The sequence below is a fragment of the Bolinopsis microptera genome, chromosome 9 (assembly GCF_026151205.1).
Source record: "Bolinopsis microptera isolate Bmic1 chromosome 9, MBARI_Bmic_1.0, whole genome shotgun sequence".
NCBI classification, from domain to species: Eukaryota; Metazoa; Ctenophora; class Tentaculata; order Lobata; family Bolinopsidae; genus Bolinopsis; species Bolinopsis microptera.
The window spans coordinates 8,827,666-8,852,163 of record NC_087080.1 but is presented as its reverse complement, the minus strand read 5'-3'; the positions used below and the strand labels follow the sequence as shown (position 1 = coordinate 8,852,163).

Sequence of the window (24,498 nt, the reverse complement as noted above, 5' to 3'; positions counted from 1 at the left end):
TATGGTATATGACTGCATTTAGTTGCCATATTTTCATAATAACTACTACAACAGGTATGAGAAAATGGAAGCAAGTCTGAGCCAAAAAGATAAAATAGCAGCTGCTAAGAAAAAACTGAAGCGGTTTCAGCAGAAAAGTGCGCGATTAGAAAAGGTGTGCTATTGAAAAAATTATGAATTACCCAATACCCATTCCGTATTGCAAATTAAACAATTGATCTCTGGAAATACCAGAATTAAACTTTATCAAACTTTAAATTTTCATGTTATCAAGTGCCTCATCATCATAATTATGCGAACAATGTCCTCAAAATTTTAATATATCAGATATATATCAGATGTTACCCCTCAGAACTCAAATGGGTCACACGAAGTGGACAATGAGTCCCAGGTATCCCAGCTGTCTGACACAGCACTTCACCAGCAAACAATCGATATACTTGTTGAGGAGAAGGCTGAACTGTTGAGGACACGGGACAAGCAGAATTCTAACATCCAACAACTCAAAGGTAATTCTTTTAGTCACTCGATTGATTATTTGTCTGTCAAAGCGTAACACATTTTAAATTAACGCAAATGGCCAAAAGTAATCAACACGTGACACCATGCTTTTAATAACATTTTGACTTCAGATGAGTTGTCGGTTTTGAGATCTCAGCTTCACTCCTCGAATTCTGATTTGTCTTCAAGTGAGAAGAAGAAATCAACTTTGCAGTCTCAGTACAACAACGCTCTGGCCGTAAGTTTTGTTGAAGTTTGATTTAAATCTGAGCAATCTTTAACGGACCTAGGATTAATATCTAATCTAGAATTAGATTAAATTGAAGCTATAATTTCCATGCATGTATTTGAAGTAAAGCCAAAACTTAGCTCACACTTCAATGACCTATCTGGCTTGCTCAGAGCTATTTCCCGCTTCTACCATCAGCTTCCCGCACTATTTAAAACTTGGCTGTTTGTACTAATGATACGGACTGTTTCTGTGAACCCACGCGAACTTCAGAATCACGGTACTATACTGGACATGTTTGTGAACACTGACCGTGTGACGATGCGCTCTACTTATAATTGGTTGACATACTATGTTTAATAAACATACTATGTTTATGTACAATGTACTATGTACTATGTACTATGTACTATGTACTATGTACTAAGTGCAATGTACTATTTACGATGTACTATGTACTATTTACAATGTACTATGTACAATGTACTATGTATGGGTACACACAGAATAACCACAATATACCAGCATATAAACTTCTAAACGTTATTCATGAGTCTCAATAAAACACATACTATGTTAATGTTTACATACACACAACATGGCCATAATAAACTCACATACTGATTCCTAAATAGAACAACAACTCAGGAGTCGCAAGAAAAGCAGAAGGAGAACAGTAAACTACAGAGTCAGGTCTCCAGTCTGAACGATCAGTTAAACGTGTTACAGACAGAGTTCTCCTCTCTTTCTCTGGAGAGGGAGGAGCTGAACGAGCGACTGTCTAACTCTGCTCCCCCTCAGGTGTGTCCTTGTTTTTTCAGTTTAATGAGAATTGCGATCTTTCTAACAAGAAATGGTGCTACTTATCAACTAATACATGCATTTAAAATGTTTTGATTGCTGGAGGATTCTCAACACGTTTCGATATTTACTTCTATCTTTTCAGCCGAAAATTCAAAACACCATGTCGTCAGTGCCCAATCCTTTTAAGAGAAATGACGACGTGATAAGACTAGAAGAAGAAGTGAAGAAGCTGACAGGAGAGTTGGAGGGGTTAAGGAGCGGGCTCCTTAACAAGGAGATGCAATGTGATGTCCTGGCTGGTAAACTGAGTCATCAGGAGACAGTCTTCAAGGAGCAGATACAAGGTAGAGACCTTTAGAGATTGGCACCCTTGAGAGAGTTGATCTATTAGAGATTTATTATATTATACAAAACAAATATCATTGGGTTGGCAGGGAGAATGTTGTCCTCTCGCCGAAGTCAAACTTTCCGTGTCATTAAAAGAAATTTGAATCTTAAATAAGATGCGATCTGAGTGAACTTGTGTTCGAGAGATATTATTTTGTTGAGAGACTAAATCCTCAGGCCTAGAAGTTGAGTTACAGGAGCGGGACGCTAACATGTCAACGTTACAAGAGGAGATAACAGCTCTGAGTGTTACACCTGAACCTGTCCTTCAACCCTCCCCTTCTGCTCCTGAAACTGAGATTACCCCTGAATCTGACTCGGTTTGTTTTCACAATATTGCGGAGTTTTTTCATGCCTTAGTTATAATTTTCTAGTATTCGTCGGTCGATGTTAAATGATACACAAAATATTGATGTATATTATTGGCCATGACTCAAGAATTTAATTAGGTTGATAACGTATTCTGATAGTAAGACGCTTCATGTTACACCGCAATATCAGCACATCATGATCAGCTAGATTCGGGAAATTTAGTTTCAGATTTCATAACTCACAGCAAAAAAATCGACGTACGGGTAAATGCCTCACAGAATGGCTAGCCTCACAGAATGGCCAAATTTGTAAATGTTTTTGTAACTAAATTTTTATATATGACTGGTAGGTTTTGTGGATACCATATGAAACAAAAGTCTTCTGGCAACACTTCCTGTGGTGAAATCATTAACTAGGACCACATTTTCTGGCATAAATATGACTGTTTATGTAGAAATTTTGAGCACTGAAAAATTTGTTTTCAAATTTTTGAACTAAGTTTACATTTTGGTGAGAACTTCTGGCACCAGTATGACAGAAGATGTTCAAAGAATAGTATTCATCAAACAAAACGAACATTGTTCAATATAGGAAGAAAAAAATGCTAAAATGGCTACACGCCTCACAAAATGGCCAAAATATGCCTCACAAAATTTGTTTTCAAATTTTTGAACTAAGTTTGCATTTTGGTGAGAACTTCTGGCACCAGTATGACAGAAGATGTTTAAAGAATAGTATTCATCAAACAAAACGAACATTGTTCAATATAGGAAGAAATAATATGCTAAAATGGCTAAACGCCTCACAAAATGGCCAAAATATGCCTCACAAAATGGCCAAAATTTAAAACTCCTTTTATTCAATGAAACAATAAGTCTAAAGTATTCACAAGCTATTTATCATACAATAACACCCCAGATGGAGTGTTTTTACAGCCGAATGAAGGTTATAAATCATGAAATCAGGGAATATGAACAACGCCACACAAAATGGCCATTTTTGGTGTAGGAAATTATGCCCTTTTTATTCAGTTTTAAGAAATTTCACCTATATGGGGGTGTTAACAAGGCATATTAATACCAGCAGCATGCCTGAAACAAGAGCCAAAGGTTTTAGAAAAATAAAATTTTCTCGTTTTCTTTTTTTTTGGCCATTTTGTCAGGCATTTTTTCTTTTTTGTGAAATAATTTTTCACAGCTCAGTTTTTTCGTGAGTTTTAGGTTATTACCACATTCCTTAATAGGTTTTCTAACAACGTGTGGTGATAGAAATTTAAAAAGTATCTCCATCAAAAAATTATAGAAATTCAGATTTGGCCATTCTGTGAGGCATGTTTTTTTAGAAGAAGATTTTCCGGCCAATTTTTCTCAAAGAAAAAATGGCTATGAGATTAAATGAACCCCCGGGAAGAAAAATATGAGTGTCAACTTAGCTTCTTATGAGATAAAAACTGGAATAAAGTATGTTTTGTGATTTTGAGAGACCTTCCTTTTTTTTGGCCATTCTGTGAGGCAAATACCCGTATGCTGTTCATTTTTAGAACATTAAGTCGCATACTCTGATTTGGTGTGAAACAGTGAACAACTCTTCATATAAAATACATTGTATATGATAGCAAGATATCCAAGGAGTTAATTCAATTAAATAATTAGAAGAATTAATTAATTGACATCACAAATTATCACCGACAGGAACAAGTCACAGCAGTTGCACAAGCACCATCCACAAACATTCCAGTTACTGACCAGTCAGAGAAATTGCTTGCGGAGGTGACAGTTGAGAAACAAAAGTTAGAAATGGCACTTGAAGAGCAGATCTTACAAACTCTCTCCCTTCAAAAGGAGCTTGATAAATTCAAGGTGAGTACGCTAACGTATGATAAGGCGTACCAACTTGGATTTAATCGAACCATTTGATACGATTCAGTAGATGATGAGCTCTAGCTAATCGCTCATAGTAAAATAATCTGCGTGTACATGTTGCTGAGTAGTAAATACATATCATGAACGATAAACCCGACTAAAACGACCATGTTATTATAATTAATCAATTAATTAATTATAATTACAGGAAACCCACGTTGACCAGAACTCACTACTCACCCAAATAAATAATGACAAAGCCACGATAAGTCGAGCTATGGGACAAAACAGGCAACTAAAGGACCACATGTTGGAACTCCAAGATAAGCTCATGAGAACTAGCGAAACTAACGCTTCACTTGCTAACGAGGTATTTACATTTTAAACATTTTAAACATTCACTGTTTCGACGAAACTGTGCAACTGCGCGGACCTTGGTTTTGGCAATTTGTGTAAAAAAGACTGATCAAAGAGTGAACAATTTTATTATCTACAGCCTCCCCAATGTGTGAACTAACTTCTCCACTACCAGTGACGTCATCACACGATTAGTGACGTCATCACACGATTAGTGACGTCATCACACGATTAGTGACGTCATCACACGATTAGTGAAGTCATCACACGATTAGTGACGTCATCACACTACTACTTCTCCACCAGGTTCAGGAGCTCTCATCACGTGTGAGTTGCCTAATGTCAGAGTTAGCAGACAGCGAGGAGCGAGTAGAGCAGCTGGGGGAACAGGGTGAAACACTACAACGGCCACTCAGTGAAGATAGCTTGCTAGGTTAGATTTGTTATCAGTACTTTAGATGATACTTGTTACATCAGATGCAATGAAACACAATTGTATCTTGTAAAGATGATAAAATGTTTCCTGATCGGACACTAGATTCATAACAAAACCGTTACACTCAGATGGAGCGAGCAGTCGTGCACAAGTAGTAGAGTTACGAGAACAATTAAAGGAGTTCAAGAAGACAATATCCTCCTTACAGCAGGAGAAGGCTATCCTGGGGCTGTCTGCTGCTCAGGTTTGTTCGCTAACAAATCTATATAATATCAAAATTATAAATCAAATAAGTCGTAACTAAAATAACAATCGACTAACTATGTTGTCGACTAAGATATTAAGCATGTACACTATTGAATACAAGAAATCGCTAATGAAGCTGAGTCTGAGTTGAAGAAGAAATAATAGACATACCTGAGGAGAGAATTTTCTTTAAAATGAATGTGATATCTAAGTTATTGATCTACTGAATCGGTCCACTATCTCATTAATTATTTGTTTCTTGTTCACATTTAATTACCTCTACCCTCCAATTTTACCTCCTGATGGCCTCGTTGTGAAAGGAACGATAAAATTAGAACATAACTGATTTTAAAAATTTCCTCGAACAAAGCTACCGACTAGCGGGTTTCTAATAAAGGATGGATCACCCTGCGTATACTCAAGATATAATTTGTTCCGTAGGCAATTCTCTAGCTTTAGTTTATAATATTTAAAAATGGGTCTACTTACCAGTATAAGATCTACATGTAGATACACTACAGAGCTCATATCGGGGGGAAGTTCCTTCAGCATTATAACACCAGGGTCCTGGTTCACTGAAGAAAACATTAACACATGTTACTTGAGGGATTTTCAAAGGCGACTTCATGAATTATTTCAGCTAGGATTCCCTTCGGTTCGGTGATTTTGTGAATTTCGATTAATTAAAATTTGACACTTTGCCCCTAATTTCTTGTCAACTTCATGACAATGATATGCTTTCTGTAGGAAGACTTACCCATTTTCTGCATTTCCTGGTTTCCTGCAGTAGTTATCGTCAAGTCCTGCATTAGGGTATCTGAAAATTTTGTTGTGATAAAATCTTTTGCAATACCTCGAATTAAATTTGAATTGTGTTCATATCACTATTATATAATTACATGGTCTCACAAAGAAATTATGACTAAGTAATTCTAATTGTTAATAATTTTAGAACATTTTGAAGCCGTAATTTATCACGAAAGACACATTTCCCCTGTGCAAGGTCTAAAAAAGAAAAAAGGAAACTTACTTCTCCGGAGTTACAAGGTGTTTATTAGGTGATTGAGAGTCCCATCTTTGACAGACGAGTCCTGATACCGTGACAGCCACATCTCCTCTGTACGATGAACCATCATCACCATCTTGAACACACACTGCGCCTAGGGTTTAATCGATCAAAAAAATATCCTTTTTAGAAAAGTTAGAAGTTAGTACATATCAAACATTTATTGCATCAAAATCAATCTTGAAGGGCTAACCCTGTCAGTGTTCGAGCGTGCTAAATCACTCTACACTTGCACTCGGTGTTCGAGATTTTTCGCTGATTCCGAATCACCATGTCACATTATATAAAAAAACTCCAAGGAAGTTTATCTAATTTCTCATTAGGGTTAGGGCTTCAGCATCTGCATATGCTTTAGTTAGGGATTGGGTTAGGGTTGGAATCAGATTGAAGAGGATAAGACTTTCGAATAGTCATTCAGGGCCACATAGAGAACATGTTTAAAAAGTCACGTGACAGTCGAGTGTTGAGTGATTTATCATCATCTCGTTCATTACAACCAAATTGTTTGATTTTTTCGAATAAAACCACCTCGTTATGGTCGGAATACCTAACAAGTGAGTCCATGACGCTTGTTTCAATGTAAAAAAGGAACGATAAAATTATTATGCCATATAATACCCTGTCAAACTCACGTGGAATGAACACATCAAAAATCAGCGTAAAAAAGCCAAAGGCATACTCATGCAATGCAGGAGAACCATTGGACCAATATGGGGTGGGGGTTCACCCCCAAGGAATACAAGGAATACAAGGAATACAAGGAATACAAATAATTTAAAATCTTGAGCTACAATAGTAACTGTTAAGATAATAACAATATCATAAGATTTGAATTTATTATATTAATATAACTTAACTAAAGTGAAAAATAAAGATTTGACATAGAATATTTTGTTTTCAGTCGCCTTGGTAATGCTGTAATGCTTGAGCCAGGTCACTTTGCAGTTTGCACTCGTCGTTGCGCGAAAAGAAACAAAAGCGGGTACAGTGATTTTCAGTGTTCACTGTTCATGTACTGGCCAGAGAGTCAACAAATTTCTTGCGGTTGTTAAAACACGTAGTGGCAAACCTAGCAACGACTCTCGTGAGGTGGACTTGACTTTCGTTCGTGATAAGTTCAATGATTTCACTGTTGTTGCTGATGAATTTGAGGACGTTTGCTCCAGGGATGACATTGTGAACAGAATAAGATGTCGCAGACGGTTTGATTGGATTTGATATGAGTGACTGGATCTTGTCTAGGACGTTTCGCCTCGATGCAGCGTTAAGATCACAATGGTTAAGGAAGTGATCTTCATTCTCAATAATACCAGAACCTAAGACTATATTGCACCAGGAGCATATTCGCTCGTCACGAGGAGTTTGATTATATCGGCCAAGTTCAATTTCGAGTCGATGTGCACTGATCCGCAGTCTTGTGATATTAGCACGGTCTGCATATTTAATGACACTATCTAGGTAATACTCTTTGTTAAATTTGGATTTTAGGTCACGATAGAATTCTAATTTCCGAGAAGTGTTGATACAGGACCCCCAATATTCTCTAAAGTTACATTTCAAAGTTTTAGTAATGACGTGTGGTGTGAATATTTTACTCCCGATGGGTTGTGTTGATTGAGGAGGAATTCGTTTCTTGAAACCGTTGTGAATAAGAAAGTCCTCTTTTGGTGGTTTTGCGATACTCGGGTTTCTTTCGAAAAGTAACTTGGAGTGATTGTTTTTGAGTGTGCGGTAGGCTGTGACATGATCGGTAGAGAAACATGGGTCTAGCGCGAGGACAGGCTCCAAACCCCTGTACCAGTCCAATTTCATGTTCATCTGTTCTTTGAAAGCTAAGGAGACAAGGGAGTTATCTTTGAGATTTTTCAAACGTTGGCTATATTTGAGAGTGAGGTTAATACATTCATAGATTAATGGGTAGCGGCCTGACTCACCCCAGACGCCTGCGTTGCTGGCTTTACGATTTACCCCCAGTGACCATTTAAGAAAGTGAAGGTGAACTTTTTCGCTGTTCAGAAGGCTAACTTTCTTGAGGATACTAGTTTGAAATTTTGTTTTTGTGTCGGCATCCATATTGAGATCGACTTGTTTTGTTATGTGTTTTATGATAGCCATGTTAGGTGTGTAAATAGGCGCTCCGTAAAGAACGATAGGTTTAATAAGACCATCAAAGAGTGTTGTTAGAGAGCGGAATGATAATTTGGATTTGTTTACTGAGCTTTTCATGGCATAAAGTGCACGCATGGCTTTCTTTTTGAGCTCAGTTCGGGCATTTGTGAATGTGCCGGATTTGTGTATTTCGATTCCTAGATAGCAGTATGACTCGACTTCTTCTAACAAGTGATCACCAATTTTGAGGGGAACCGGCTGATAAGTCAAGGGTCGACCGAGTCCTCGGCCTCGGCCTCGGTTTTACCGAGGAATGGCGATTTTTCCTCGGCCTCGGCCTCGGCCTCGGTCAGGAGGACAATTCCTCGGTTCGCCTCGGCCTCGGTCAAAAATAGATTCGAAATTCCTCGGCCTCGGCGAAATTTGACGATTTTACCGAGGATTTGACCGAGGATTTTTGTTGAAATTTTGGGAATTTTTCTACAGACTTACAGAGGTTAATGTAAACGAATTTGTAAAATTGAAAATAAAACGACCAATTGACCAGGACACAAAACTAACAAGAAATGCGGCCGCTTTTTTTGTGGATGGCCGCTCAATTTCCCGATCCGTGATGGCGTATTTTATCATATTCCATACAACCTGGAGATCCCAGTTTTAACTGTTTATAACTTATAAGCATGCAGATATAGCGGAGTGACAGGCCGAGCGCCACTAAGTTAATATAATTCCATATTGAATTTGAAAATCGTGTATATATATGCTTATTGTTTATGCAACCTGACACCCGACAGTGACACGGATCTGTGCAAAATAGTAATAGTAACTCAAAATAATAATAGTATGCTATCAACTAGTGCCTAGTGGGATATGTACATTGTGAAATTAATAATGTACTTGGTCAGTTCAGCGCCGCGCGCCAACAATTATTTAATTCAGATTTGTGCGCAAAATAACTTTGCGCAGGTAGTCACGTGGGCGATAACAGTGCGCGAGGGCAGGCACGCAAGTACGGTCGCACGGTCGCAAAGCTACCATATCAAAAAAAACCTCGATCGCTAACCCTTGTCCTTGACTTTTTTGTGCCTTCGGCACTTTGAGTCATGGATCGGGAAAAAATATCATAGTCTAAGATTCATCGTCTGATGAAATGACAATATCTGAGCACTCTGAATCAGAATAATCTTCTGTGCACAGCTCAGAAGGGGGACAGTCCTCTTTATTTGGGGCTTCAAATTCATTTGGACAGGGGCCGAAGTCGTCCCCAAATGTTCCGATGTTCTTTTTGAGAAACAAGCACCCCTCAAAGTTTGTTGGCTTAAGGCTGAGGCGATTTAACTTCAGGATGTGCCCTGCTGTAGAAAACGATCTCTCTGGTGCTGCTGAGCTCGCCGGCGCAGATAGATATTTCCTTGAACACTCAGCAAGGTTCGGATAGCTCTGCTTATTAGCTTTCCAGTAAACTAATGGTTGAAATGATAAATCAACTCGAGAGTCTAACGTGTGTACACAGTATAGTACACAGTACAATCTGATTAGGTACAGTGCGCTTTTCCTAATAAACAATGCCCTTTTTCCAAACAATTTTTCTGCCAAAATTCCTCGGCCTCGGCCTCGGCCTCGGTCAAAATTTGCACTCCTCGGCCTCGGCCTCGGCCTCGGTAAAAAAAAAGAAACCTCGGTTGTCCTCGGCCTCGGTCTTAACTAACTGTATTTTCCTCGGCCTCGGCCTCGGTCGAAAATCCTGCCCTCGGTCGACCCCTGTGATAAGTATCAAAACGGGCATTAAATTTCATGAGTTTAGTTTTATCTGCATTAATTTCGACGCCCCATTCCAAGCAGAAATTGTTCAAAGCATCGAGTTGCTTTTGGAGGGTTTTGGGGTCCAGTGCCAAGAGTATCAGATCATCTGCCCATAGTAAGTGACTGATAAGTTGGTTCATTAGTTTCGGACAGTTATCATATTCTAGTCGAGGGGAAAGATCTCTGATGTATATCTTAAATAGATCAGGGGAAAGTGGATGACCCTGTTCAGTTCCTTTATTGATATCAAATTTTTCGCTGACAAATCCAGATAGTTTTATCTGGCCAGTGGAATTTTTATACATATGTTTAAGAACATTAAATGTTTTGCCAGTGATACCTAGTTTAGCTAATTTTAAGAAAAGAGCTTCACGGCAAACAGAGTCGAAGGCCTTCCGGAAGTCCACAAAAACAGCATAGACGGGAACCTTGAGCTTTTTGTATTTAGACGTAATTGTGTTGAGTGTGAGTATGTGGTCATATGTTTGAGCTCCTTTAGCGAAGCCAAGTTGATTTATGGGGTCCGGGTTGTATTCATTTTTGAACTTGATTATCCAATATCCTGTTTAACATGATGGTCGAAAATAATTTTCCGATTGTACTACTCACAGCAACTGCTCTGTAATTGTCTGGATTATCTTTGTCGCCTTTTTTGTGTAGGGGTGTAATAATGCTGTTGTTCCATGGGTAAGTTCCAGTGTCCAAACAGCGGTTAAAGACTTTGCAAAGGAGTTGTGTGTTTGTTGTGGACAAGGTCTTCAGTATTTCATTACATATCATATCCTCCGAGGAACTTTTGCCGTTTTTGAGTGAAGAGATCGCAGTAGATATTTCGTCCACAGAGATCTGGCCATTGAGTATTGATTGTGCAGGGGATGGTTGGAAATTATTGTTAATAGCCTCTGCATTTTGAAGCATTTTTTCCTTATTCTCTACAGTTATGGTGCTATGTGCATTGGCATAAAGTTTACCAAAGAATTTTTGAAAGTTGTCCATGTCATGGCAATCAAATTTGTCAACTCTTCCTTTAAATTTTTTCAGTTTTTTTGAATTGTTTCCAGTTTAGAATTTTACCAGATTCAATATCTGTATTCAGTTTGTCAAGATATTTGTTTTTTGTACGGTCAATTAAACTTTTGTACGTATTTTTTACCTGGTAAAAATTTTTTCGAAGATAATCGCTATTTGGGAAATCAGAAACAATTTGAGCTGCACGAGTACAAGATATTTTAGCTTCTCTGGTGGCTTGTGTGAACCAGGGTTGTTTATTTATTGATCCCTTTTTGGTTATTTTGGGATGTTTGGTCTTTTGGAGACATTTGTCTGCTATTTTGTTCAAGTGTACTGTGATATCTTCGTTTAATTTGTATGTACCTATGAGATCTTCGGGATAATCTGTTTCTAAGAGGCTTTTGGAACATTCTTCCACAAGTGGGTCCATCATTGTATCCCGTAAGCTTGAAAGGCTATCAGGAGTTATTTTGTAACGAAGTGGGGCTCGAGCGTAAGTTTCATGGAGTGCCTTTGTGTTTACAAGAGTGTTGGAAGGAGAGAAGTTGAGTGCCAGGAGTAGTGGTTTATGATCAGAAAAGCAAGTGAACGGCTGGATTGTCATATGACTTAGATACTTACTGCAGTTTGGGGATATAATAAAGTAGTCAACAACGCTGGCACCGCTGGTCTGAATACAAGTGAAGTCACCATATGAGTCTCCTAAAGTTCTCCCATTGAGAATATGGAGTTCATTATTGACAAGCATTTCTAGAAAGGGTCTTTTGTAATTGTTCGACTTTTTGTCCTTTGAGTTCCTGGTTGGAAGTTCTTGTGGAGTGTAGTCTTCTGGCAGGGGAATGAAGCTCTCGTAGCCACATTTGTCCTCTTTGATAAAGTCGATGTCATGGCCGATACGCGAGTTGAAGTCACCACAAGTAATGACATCACCTTTACTTAAAAGAACATTGAGAAATTGGTCCAGTTCACGGATGGTGTCAAAGCCCGAAATATTTGAGTTTTTAGAGGAAGTGTTAGCTGGTTTAATGTATGAGTTAACAATGAATATATCATTATCTACGCCAAAGTAATTTTTGTCAAGTTTACAGGCAACAACATCTTCAATTGTGGATTTTTCAAGTTTAACGCCTTTGGATATTTCGTTTTGGACCATTATGCATACGCCACCATGTTTTTTGTCCCGGCGGGTTTTATTGAAGGACCTGTAACCCGAGTGTTTGACAGGTTGTCTTATTTCTTGAAGGCAGACAATAGGAAACTTGTCAAAGACGGCACAAAATTGAGGGTCATCAAACTTAGAGCCAAAAGTTGTATTTGTTGATTGGATGTTCCAGCTTATAATTTTGGATTGTAAATTCATAGTATTTTTTCAAGAGGTTGGGTTGGTGGTCATGATTTGAAGACTAAAATTTAGACTGGAAGCTCAAACTCCCTGAAGATCTTGTCGAGGGTGTCTCTCATGGTGTTGGTGATTGCATGCATTCCTCTTTCTGATAGATGGAGATTATCGCGGAAGTACATCAAATTCTACTTAGAAAGGCATCATGTAGCCGGTGGGCCCGACATGATACGACACATATCGACACGTCGGGGTTTTGTCGGGGTTTGTCAGGGTATGTCGGGGTCTGTCGGGGTTTGTCAGGGTTTGTCGGGATTGTCGGGGTCTGTCGGGGTTTGTCAGGGTCTGTCAGGGTTTGTCGGGGTTTGTCGGGGTTTGTCGGGATATTTCGGGGTTTGTCGGGGTTTGTCGGGGTCTGTCGGGGTTTGTCGGGGTCTGTCGGGGTTTGTCAGGGTTTGTCGGGATATGTCAGGGTTTGTCAGGGTTTGTCGGGATATGTCGGGGTTTGTCAGGGTTTGTCGGGGTTTGTCGGGGTTTGTCCTGGGGTTTGTCGGGATATGTCAGGGTTTGTCGGGGTTTGTCGGGGTCTGTTGGGGTTTGTCAGGGTTTGTCGGGGTCTGTCGGGGTTTGTTGAAGGATATGTCGGGGTTTGTCGGGGTTTGTCGGGGTTTGTCGAGCCTGGAGGCTACATGATGCCTTTAGAAGTGGACTGAGTGTTAATGAAGAACTTATCATTTCTCTGAAGGAAAATCCTTTTTGTTTTAGGGTCCTCGTCTTGCTGCTGATTGACCAATAAGGACAGGGATCTCCTCAAGGAAAAGACGTGTCGGTTCTGGTAGGTGTTTCCGTTCAGTAGGGGGCAAGAGATGACCAGTCTGGTGGTGGGAGATACTAGTTCTAGCATTTCATTAAAGATCTTGAAGTTGTCGATGATTTTGGTAATGTCCTCTCCTTTGTGTATATCATTGATGCCGAGATGTACATATATTAGTTGAGGCTTCTCTGTTGGTATTTTGCTCCCCATCATGTATTCACCGGTCAGTGATTCACTACATGTAAAGTCAATTCTTTTGAAATTCAACCTATATTTCCTAAATTCCAAGCATGACTCATCAATGTGTCTCATAATTGAGTCGGTAACAAGCCAAACGTTGATGGGTTGCCCACTTTCGACCAAGACTTTCAGGGAGGGCTTTATTGGATCGGGGAAACCAAGACCATGAAATGGATATATACAGCTGTTGTCAGACCTTCCTTAACATACGCTCCGACAATACTAACTAACTTGGTAACTTGGTAAGGTTTATCCTCGTAGCAGGAAGGGTCATCAGATGTCTGACCACCGTGATGGCGTGTAGTCTACCAAGGAATTCGACCAGCTGCACGTATAACCGGAAACCGGAGGGTTATCCGGTATCAAAGCAAGAAACTTCGACAAACTGACTTTGAAGCTGGCAAACGTTTTCTCGGCTTTCACTTCACTCGGCACCTTATTCCACAGTTTGGATCCTTTTACTGCGAACGAGCTATCGTACAGTGTCTGGTTTCTCATCGAACTCGACTTTGATAGAGAAGGAACAACTGCTTTAGTGCCATATCTGGATGTTTCCACAAACTCGATGCTACAGCTATTTGGAACAACGTTATGGTACGTTTTCCACATCATCAAGATGATGTATCTCTCCCTTCTCCGTTGCAGGGACATTAACTTCAAATGAGCTAGCCTCTCCCAGTAGTTTAAGCTGTATAGACCACCAATTCGGCTTGTAAAGGTACGCTGGACCCCCTCCAAAAGCTGAATCTCTGTCGTCTTGACTGGGTCCCACAGCGGACAACAGTACTCCAATAAGCTTCTGACTAGAGACTTGTAGAGGGTCATCATAACCACTTTATCCCGTGTCTTAAACACACTGAACACCCAAGACAGTTTACTTCTAGCTTTGGTGACCATATCTCCGACGTGTTTAGACCAGCTCAGATCGCTTGACACTTTTACACCAAGGTCTCTAACGTTTTCTACGGGATAAAGAGTGACGTCACTAGAAACCTTGTAGAGGAGACTTTCAATAATGTTGATTAAATAGAAGTATTTATCAAAATATCGATTTAAATATCCGAAATATTTTGTTCAAATCTCACCATGCTTATTTGCTGAAAAGTCACTACTTGAAATGCAAATGGTACATGTCACCATGGTAAACCAAATAATCAGGGTCTTCCAGCTCATTGTCAAACAAAATCAAAGTCGGAAATTTGTATGTTGGAACAGCTGAGATGGTTAATAAAAACGATTTTACCCTTAACGACTTAACCAAGGAACCAATCACAGCATCAGAATTAATAGCATCCCCTGATATATGACGATAGCTGGACCATTTAGTCTGGCACGAGCTATTAATTTACCCCTTTATCACAGCTGCAACTGATTATTGCTACTAAAGTTTTTGTTGATCGTTTATCGTTTATCATCACCAACACAGGTGCATATATCACTATCAGTACCTGATGGCTCCAGCCTTTTTGCACCGACCTTAAAACCTGTGGGTTAATGACATATTTAGGGCTGAAAAATTCGGCGAGTTATATCATATTCAGATCAAACTACAGCTACAGTAGACCTCTGTAGAAATTACATTTTTCAGCAGCCGATGTCAGTCTACTAAACAGACTGCTGTAAATTTACTAAATATAGAGTAATTGCAATTAATTTAAATGCATTATATGATTCATTGGATTTCGATGATTTTCCAGTTGATTACCGTGAATATTTGCACAGGTGGACAGTGTTAAAGCGATGAACGTGGCGTTACAAGAGAAGGTAGCCTCACTCTCAAAGCAACTGGATACAGGTAGAGCCTCTCAACAACTTCACTAACTGAACTATCATTGGTCAAAAACTTGAACTATTGATTCACGTTTGGAAACGATTTGTCTTATCTGCGACGATAAAACATATTACAATACGATAAAGTTGAAATATTCAGGTAAGTCACCAAACGAAGAAGCGTTGGAAGAGAAGATAGAGAGATTGGAGAAACAGTATAATTCAGAAGCTGTTGATAAGAAGATCCAGGATATGCTCACCAATGAAAGGTAGATTCCTGATTCATATTATATGTTTAACTATGCCATGAATTGGACACAATAGTATCAAATCAGTAAATAAATAAACAATCGGTTACTTTCCCTCTATTTTATACAATGAATGTAATACTCTAGTAGCAGTAATATAATCACTAAAGCTGACTACGTATCCAGGTTAGAACGTGAGAAGCAGCGCGAGTTTCTAGATAAGTACTACGAGGAGCAGTTGCGTGATCAGATAGGCACTCTAGAGGAGCGGATCACCGCACAGACTCGCCAGTTTAAGCATTATATAACAGAGATACAGACCAGCCATGATGACGAGGTGGAGGCGCTCAGAGGTCAACTTAGTGAGCTCCAACAAAACTTCAGGTAACAAAAAGTGTAAACTTTTTAAAGTTGGGACTTTCAAGATGATATTATAAAGATAGCATGTCTTATTGTTTCCAAAAGCGGAACATAAATACAATACGTTCTTCAGGTCGAGTCTCAAAACACAGTACACGCAATTAGTACATTACTTTACAAACAAAGGAGCATCTGATTTAAAGGCACGGGAAGAGGAATTACACACTCATTACATGGACGAGCTCAGCAGGTATGTTTGGAATGTTTAGTTAAAGTCCAATCTTGTCATTTTGGTAAATACTCTGACACTGTGGCCGCGGCCCGCGCTATTGTTGGACCTTGAAAATTGGATGGCTATTTACAGGGTGATACAAAAAGAAAGGCAGAATTTTAAGAATTATGAAGGAGCGAATTTTGAGCTATGAGTTGCCATTAATTCATAAAATGGCATTCGTGTTTCTTATGTTTTGATCCTGACTCATGATTTGAATGTTATTTTGCAACTTTTCAAAAAGTTGGTATTACGTCTCAATGAGGTTTTCAAAGTATGTCAAATATTATCTCCGACTGTTTCAATCATTCAAAGATAAAAATAGGGACTAGGGTGTTATCTTTTTGATCTCAATCATCAACTTCCTATCTGCAGTCTACAGTTCTTTGAACTAACAAAAACTAAAATACATTAATGATTAATGTAATAAGACCCGTTAGCCGTCGCTTACTCACTGGTTTATGACAGTGTTACATCATTTTACACACAGTGACAAATTCATTATTTTCAGGCTGTATAACGAGATGAACAAACAAATACAGCAAGAAACACAGGAGATACGGGAAAGAAAACGAACCCAATCTGATGAACTGTCGGTATGTTATAATACTAGTAAAAGTTAAATAATTGCAGAATTTCAGGTTTTACCGCATATTTAAGATTGGTGAAGAGGAAGTTTTAAATAGCTCCTGTGCTACACGACTCTAATTTAATTGGGATCACTTTACATCGTTCTAGTAATCACTCAGACTTAATTACACACATTATTGAAGTACACGATATTATATCATAATATTATGCAATGAACGTTAGTGCAAACGACGAATATTGTCTTGCAACATAGTACATATTCTTGCTGTAAATTTAAATTATATGCTCACAGTTACTTGCCGCAACTTTTAGTTATTAAATACGTTTATTTGTTATGTAAATTTAATTATAATTATAATTTTAACTTATCAACGCCCAAAGTTTCTTAAGTGTACTAGCTTCGCTTATTTTCTTGGTAACTAAGTAACTGGTAGCTGGCTAGTAGTTATTAACGGTTACTAACAGTTACTAACGGTTACTAACAGTTACTAACTGTTACTAACGGTTACTAATGGTTACTATTCTAGGTGTACACAGTGGACGACAGGGAAGAAGTGAAGGATTTGGAACAAGAGAAACAGACCCTCCAGTCCACATTGGACCAACTGGAGGAGGAGTTGGTGAAGATAGAGACAGGGTTGGGGGAGGATACTGATGAGGAGGAAGAAGAAGAAGAAGAAGGAGCGGATGTTATGACACAAGGTGAGATTTTTATTGTAAACAAGATTTATAATTTTCTCAGTTAAATTTGGTTTTTAATGAGTTCATTCCTCACTGCAATGTTCAGATGCTCTATTCATCATTTTGTTTCAGAAACAAGCCGCTCAAAAGAGGAACGAAAACTTCAAGCTCATGTTCGTGTTTTAGAAATGCAGCTATCCCGCGCTAAAATGCAACAAGAGCGCAGTGTGCAACACTACAAACAGGAGATACAGCGCCAATCCCAGGTTATCCAGAAACTCCACATGTACCTAGCGACACAGCACTACGACAACTCCCACCAGGACGCAGCCCTGGATAACCGACGCTCCAGTGTCACACGATATGATAGTGAGGGCGTGGTGGAAAACGGAGGTGATGACAGCATCTCAATTACATCTGCAGGCCAGTTTGAGAGGGGGGATTTATCAGCAACTAAAGATATGCCGACTGAGAATAAAACTAAAGATACACCTGGTAATCAGGATGTTGTACCTCAAAATCTTAATCACCAGGAGGTTCCTCTTGATGTTATGAAAGCTCATATGCAATCCACTGAGACAGAGTTTGAGAACAAACTTAAGTATTTAGCTTCTAAGGGTCCACATGGGGACGAGTATATGCAGCATATGCAAAAATTACAGGTCAGAATTAAATAATAATAGAACATTATATATTTACAAACAGAAATTTGCACGATTTAATGTCTTCGTTTAGATTACCTCCTCCTAAATGTATTGCTCTTTGTATTTTCAACAATAGTACATTCTACCGTGTTCAACAGCAACGAAAGATGGTTACCATGGTTACCATACAAGTTGTAAATGTAGACAATAAACTGTTGTTTTACACAGAGAGACAGACAACTAACTAACAACCGTTCTAAACAGGAGAAATTCGCGGTAGTAATGAAAGAAAACGCGAACCTTGTCGAGAAGGTGAAAGATATCGAGCACCAGAATATCATATTAGAAGGCGAAACTGATACGATCGGTAAGACAAATTACATTGAAACCCTCGATTTTGTGGCTGGAATGTGCAACATTTCTCTTTAAAAAGTTTGATTGTTAATCGTTTGTGAATGGAATGTTTGATGTACAACACCATTTTCACGCAATCACACTTTCTTTTCATCGTATTTTGAATATTTTGACGATTTCAGGGGAGTACATTTCCTTGTACCAGTCTCAAAGACAAGCCTTGCGATTACAGTTCCAACAAAAAGACAATCTTATCAATAAACTGCTAAATGAACGATCTGATATGCAGGTGATTATCAAAAAAGCCCCATTGATTAAAATGTGACGAGTTTACACTTAGTCTTGTTGATTACAAAATTGGTTTTTCTCAATCGGTGTGTAGATATAGAAATTATGACCCAATGCTATCTGTAGTCTGTACCTCAGTTAAAGATCCATATTCGTAACGCCCAATACCAATTTTACATAAAAAGTTGACAATTTTGTAAATGTTAGCATGTCATTGTGACGTTGCGCGCGCGCACTTTCGTACGATGCAACGTTGAATGTCTAATTTATGGTTGAATTTCATCTTTCTGAGTACAAAATTCAAATGGAACATGATTCCTCATAGTAGAACCATTTCGCTAATCTGCTTGAATCGGTCTAAAGATTTAAGTTGAGTGAATTTCTATGCAGTTCCCATAGAATTACTCAGATTTCCAATGTTTTCTAATTTGAGAAGTCTGAAAATCCAGCGAATATATTTTTGGACGCGGCGTGTCCGGATTATCAGTTATCACGCCATTATCATATGATTATATGCATGGGGTCTTTGTTTAAGTTGCAAGTTTACCGTTAACTGTGAACTGTCCAATTATGCGTCCGGTGTTTACCCAAATCTTTATATTTTCGATTACTAACTTTCTAACAACTAACAACTTACATACGCCCTCGCATAGCGTAATTACAACACAATGTCCAAAATTACTAACCGGGGTCCAAATTGACCAAAATCTTGCAAACATAACTCATGGACGATCTTAACTTGTTGAGAAATGATTTAGTGATTTATACTTGTAGTTTTTCATTATGGTAAGCCTGTTGCAAAGTATCAACTATTACTTAAATACCCAACAATCTCAGGCCCATATCAGCCGACTTCAGCAGCTCATTACAGAACTACCCTGCGTTGACGAAGCAGAGGACACCCTCAAAACAGCTCCTTTCGGCCGTAGTCGCTCCAACTCCATCTCTTCAAACGTCAGCACTCTTAGCATTATGAGTACGACCAGGGACGAAATGTTGGAGATTATCGGAAGGCTCAGGCTCAAGACTGACATAGGCAAGAAACCTGTGACCGGGCCCATGTATGGTGGTGGTGGTAGAGGACCCATTAAAGATTTCTGAAGATCTTAATCTAGGTTTAATGATTCATATTTTTAGTAAAGATGAGCGAGAGTGTCGTTGCAGGAGGACTTGAGAAGTTTGATTGAGCTGTGATACATTTTATCTGAATTGTATCAAAACTGTATAAATAGACTCCATTGATAATTTGGTTGAACATTTTTGTACAGTGCAGGATGGATTTTGCAATGTTGTTAGAATTTTAAGTTCTGTGTTTATTTCATGTCAAAGTACCTTATAATTTTTATTTCTTGCCATTGTCATGATAGTTTTAAAATTAAGATAACTAGATTATATAACTTCTCTTAGGTCTGGATAAGTAACTTGGTTGTTTTTCAGCTTTTGTATACAATTAATTTAAAATGTTATGTTTGTTCGGGATTTAAAACAATTGATAAGTAATGATAACTGATAATTTCACGTTCCATTAAACAGCAGTTTTTCTGAACAACACAGCTTTTCTAGTCTCTACAAAAAACAGTCTAGATTTGAAAACCTGATAAAAATGCAATCAGTTTATTCTCAAACCCTTCATTTAAGTCCTTCAAATCCAGAGTAGTTCTTTGTCCTTTACTCGCTCCTCTGCTCACTCTGCCTCTTATTCTTAACGAAGGTGCAGGTGGAGGGAGGGCTGAGGACTCTTTGTATCCCCACTACCGCTAACCCAGTATTGTTTTTGAACACTCCTTGTTTAAAGATTGAGTACTTTCTGGTATTACGACCGGAGGTAGCCGGGCGGTACACCTCGTTCAAGCAACAGCACACGCTGTTAAGGCAACTAGGACATCTTGAGTTCTCGTTGGGATCGTTAGCTGTTATGATCACGTCCTCGCCATAAAGTTTAGTTTTGTTTCCGTATGGCGAATCACTCGATCTTATTCCTGATGGAGAAAAATATGTCATAGAGGGAAACGTATGGCTTTTTGATTCATTTCTCATGATGGGATCAAATGGCTTCATTGAAACATTCTTAAGATGCAAAAGAGGTCTCACCGAATGAGGAGAACGGTTTCTTCTTCTTCTCCTCAGGAATTTCAAGTAGCGCCTTGTTATTGAAGATGCAACTGTCAAACTCTAATTTTGAGCTTATCTTCTTCTTTCGGTTCGCATTTCCAGAAGTTGGTGAAGGTTTCTGGTTCTTGGTGTTTAATGACTGGAAATACAGCGTGTTAGGGGTCGTTCAAATATTACGTAATCACTTTTTGGACAATTTTTAACACCTCCCCTCCGTAATCAGTTTAACACATGGCTATTGTGTCAAAATTACACTAGCGTTATTATTTGGATACCCAGCTTTCCAAATGTTATCTAGCATTCCTACCTTCATCCCGTACAGCGGGAGTTGATCGTCAAAGGAGTCATTACCATTGTCGGAATAGTTAACACTGAGCACGTTGAATGCCCTTTCCAAACGCTTTTGTAGATGCCTGTTTGGGGTCGCACCTAAAAGTGAATGTCTGTTTCGGAAAACTAGAGATATAGTTCAAAAAGGTCTATGATGATAGCCATTTTCTTATTCTGATCTAAGTTATTTACTATTTATTAGTAAACTTTACTTTTGTGTTGTGTTTCAATCATAGCCTCAGCTCTGATTTCCAGGCGTTTTGAAGTCTGATGTTGCTCGTCGTTTATAATCTGAAATGGAAGCCTTTGAGTGGTCAGTTTCTAGTTTAAAATCTGCAGAAAACTTTTGTGGGACAGATTGTTGGTGATGATGTTCTTTGATATCGATTAGAATTCATAAGTCGATAATTCAAATTATCCATGGTATGAGAATCATTAAATTCACAAATAAACCTACAAATTCTGAAATAAATTTAAATCTCACCTTTACTCGTTTAGTCTTGTCCTTCTCAAGCAAGAAATTACTGTGAACGCTTTTAATCGGAACCAAAGCATTGTGCTTTTGCTTGGGACGTAATTCATTCCTCTCTCCTCTCTTTTTAAGACTCATTCTTGATTTTTACCTCCACCAAGGCCAGGAGCTCCTTCATTTCTAGTAACCTTTTTGAGGCTGACTGGGTGTTTATAATTTTTAATTATCAGGTGTGAACAAACAAGACTAGGGTCGGACAAGTTACGTTTTTCGAAATTAACAGCAAGGATTGAACCTAAATTGAATTAGCAGTAGTTGAAAAGTACTGCTATTATTAGATAGTAATTCAGTAATTGTTAGTAAGGTTCATTCGAAGTGAAATGATGAGCATAGCTGAGGTAAAGTCCCAAACCGATTACTGAAACTAATTACAAATAAAGCCAGTTAATTGCCCAATTAAACTGTTTCCTGTGCCCATTAAATTATCCAATTGGACACGAACGATACTAACAGAGCTGAGCATTACTTTCCTCTGATAAAGTAGGCTTACTATGCAATTCTAAAGTACTGCCACTGCTCACTACTACAACACATATGTTCTATCAGACGGTCCAACAGTCGACATAGCTCGCTTAAAGAACGCGGGAACGCTCTCGACCCCCAAGAGCGGCCGATTAATGAGCCCGCGAGAGTTGCCACTATCAGGCACAGCTGCTGCTCGCAACCAACACATCTTCTCAGGGATCATGAAAATACAGTGGCCATGGTATTGTGTTGGTAATCGCCGGCAAGTTTTTTACTTCATTCGACGGATGGCTCGGATGTAGGACGTTTCAATTTCATCTGCTGAGTCCATCTCAGCTTGTGTGGGTGTGTCATGTGGATATTTGAATGATACGAAGGAAATATTACTCATAATTTTTATTTATGAGCAAAGAGTAATGTGCATATTCTTTTATGAACGAATGTGTTACAGTGACGAACACAATGCTCATCGTGGAATTAAAATATTAGATTTCGAATTCTACTTCAGTTCTCCATGCTACAAACTCAGTATGAGTATGAATCATGAGAAACGAGTATTTATTATAGCCTGCACCAACGTCTGAAAGCTAGTTATAAGTTACTCCACTGGCGAAAATAGTTGATCCTACTTACGTTTAGTTCTCCAGGTGTTTCAACAGTCAACTTAAACTCAATTCTCTCCAATTATAGTTTTAGAAGCCATATCAATTAAATGATGTCTTGACCCCCTCAACAGTCAACACTCCCCAAATTCGTTTAGTTAGCTTTAATAATTAAGTTAATCAAAGGATTAAATTAATCGAATCTTAGCTAGGCCTAGAGTAATTTTATTTTAAAAAGTCTCTGAAGTATCCTGCGGTTTTTGGTTTATTGAGACGTTCCTATTTTAATTTAGCTCTACAGCATTGATTCCTCTCGCACAATATGAAGATTGTGTTACTGACTTTTTTAACAGTGAGTCAAATTTATTAACCGTACACATCTCTATTTAATAAGGGGTGGTCGTACTCATATTACGTAATCAGCCGAGGGGGAGGGGGTTTCCGAATGATTACGCTAGTGTAATTTGGACACAATAGCTATCTTTAAAACTGATTACGGAGGGGGGGGGGTATAAATTGTTCAAAAAGTGATTACGTAATAATATGTGAACGACCCCTAACGTTTGGCTTCGCTTTTATAATTACTTTCTGACGGAGAGACTGAGAGACGCTTGAGCCTCCAAGAAAACATCTAAAGAATAATCCTGATATATGTTTATGTCCAGGTCGTGGTATGTGCAGTGTTTGCGGAGGAGCAGCAGTGTCCTAGAGGAACTTACCTTGTGTTCGGAGAGTGCCATCTCTGTCCCAAGGGCAGCTATCAGCCCGGAAATGGTGGACGGTCTCACTGTATCAGATGTCCAAGGGTCAGAGTTTTAGTCTTCTATTATGCAATATCTTCTTTTATCGTGATTCATACCAAAAATAGTTTTGATGCAGGGAGGCAAGTTATTTCTCCATTAATTATACGTCACAAATAAGCAAACATTGAGAATTAATTATCTTGGTTACAATACGTTATGAATTTGAACATTTATTTGTTATTGTTCAGGGTACCTATGCATCAGTGAGAGGGTCTTCTGAATGTACCCCCTGTCCGGAGAACCACTTCACTTATTTTGACAGTTCTGAGAGTCCTGATGCATGTGTCGGTACGTCATCATCCATGCACAATGGGATGAACTTTACTTAGTTTCCAGTTCAAGTTAACAAAGCTTTATCGGTCACAATTTATAAAACATCCAGTGCAGTGATTATAATGGCGCAGGAGGTTCAACCTGAAAAGAACATTGCTTGACCCTCCTGCCCCACCGCATGGATCAGGAGGTTCATTTCAGAAACAGTGCTTGACCCTCCTGCCCCACCACATGGATCAGGAGGTTCATTTCAGAAAAAACAGTGCTTGACCCTCCTGCCCCACCACATGGTTACGGGGGTCACCCACAAAAACAGTGCTTGACCCTCCTGCCCCACCACATGGATTACGGGGGTCACCCACAAGACCATGTGCGCTGCACTTATTTCTACATCGCGAGCGATACGTGTGTGCGTGATTACATGAAATATTACCGCGCCCTACGCCAAGTAGACGAAAAGCGTGGTCGAAGAGCGAGAGTCGGTACAATAAATAAAACGAGAGTTGGTACATTTAACTGGCATTTTTTAACCGTGGTACAATCAGAATTGAATACAGCCGACACAGGATGAGGGGGGGGGGGGGGGGGGGGGCAATGACTACTGATGGAGACTTTTGAGCACCAATGGGGACGAAAATCATAGGGACTGAAGGTCAAA

The 24,498-nt window shown here is 38.9% G+C and overlaps 1 protein-coding gene across 1 annotated transcript; it reads left to right on the top strand.

Moving 5' to 3' along the window:
- On the top strand, nt 1–20,253 carry LOC134821032 (golgin subfamily A member 2-like). Its single transcript, XM_063831698.1, has 20 exons — nt 1–154; nt 353–509; nt 633–739; nt 1,379–1,531; nt 1,677–1,878; nt 2,099–2,241; nt 3,925–4,092; nt 4,304–4,465; nt 4,759–4,885; nt 5,017–5,132; nt 15,239–15,311; nt 15,447–15,555; nt 15,721–15,918; nt 16,028–16,144; nt 16,677–16,761; nt 17,284–17,458; nt 17,570–18,099; nt 18,346–18,448; nt 18,618–18,724; nt 19,561–20,253. The coding sequence occupies exons 1-20, from the start codon at nt 65–67 to the stop codon at nt 19,822–19,824; spliced, it is 3,186 nt and encodes a 1,061-aa protein (XP_063687768.1). The 5' UTR covers nt 1–64; the 3' UTR covers nt 19,825–20,253.
- Nucleotides 20,254–24,498: the final 4,245 nt, after the last annotated feature.

Coding starts and splice junctions, on each gene's coding strand:
- LOC134821032 (XM_063831698.1), top strand. CDS start 65: ATGGAAGCAAGTCTGAGCCAAAAAGATAAAATAGCAGCTGCTAAGAAA. Junction 2,242..3,924: donor TTACCCCTGAATCTGACTCG/GTTTGTTTTCAC, acceptor TATCACCGACAG/GAACAAGTCACAGCAGTTGC. Junction 4,886..5,016: donor CAGTGAAGATAGCTTGCTAG/GTTAGATTTGTT, acceptor CGTTACACTCAG/ATGGAGCGAGCAGTCGTGCA.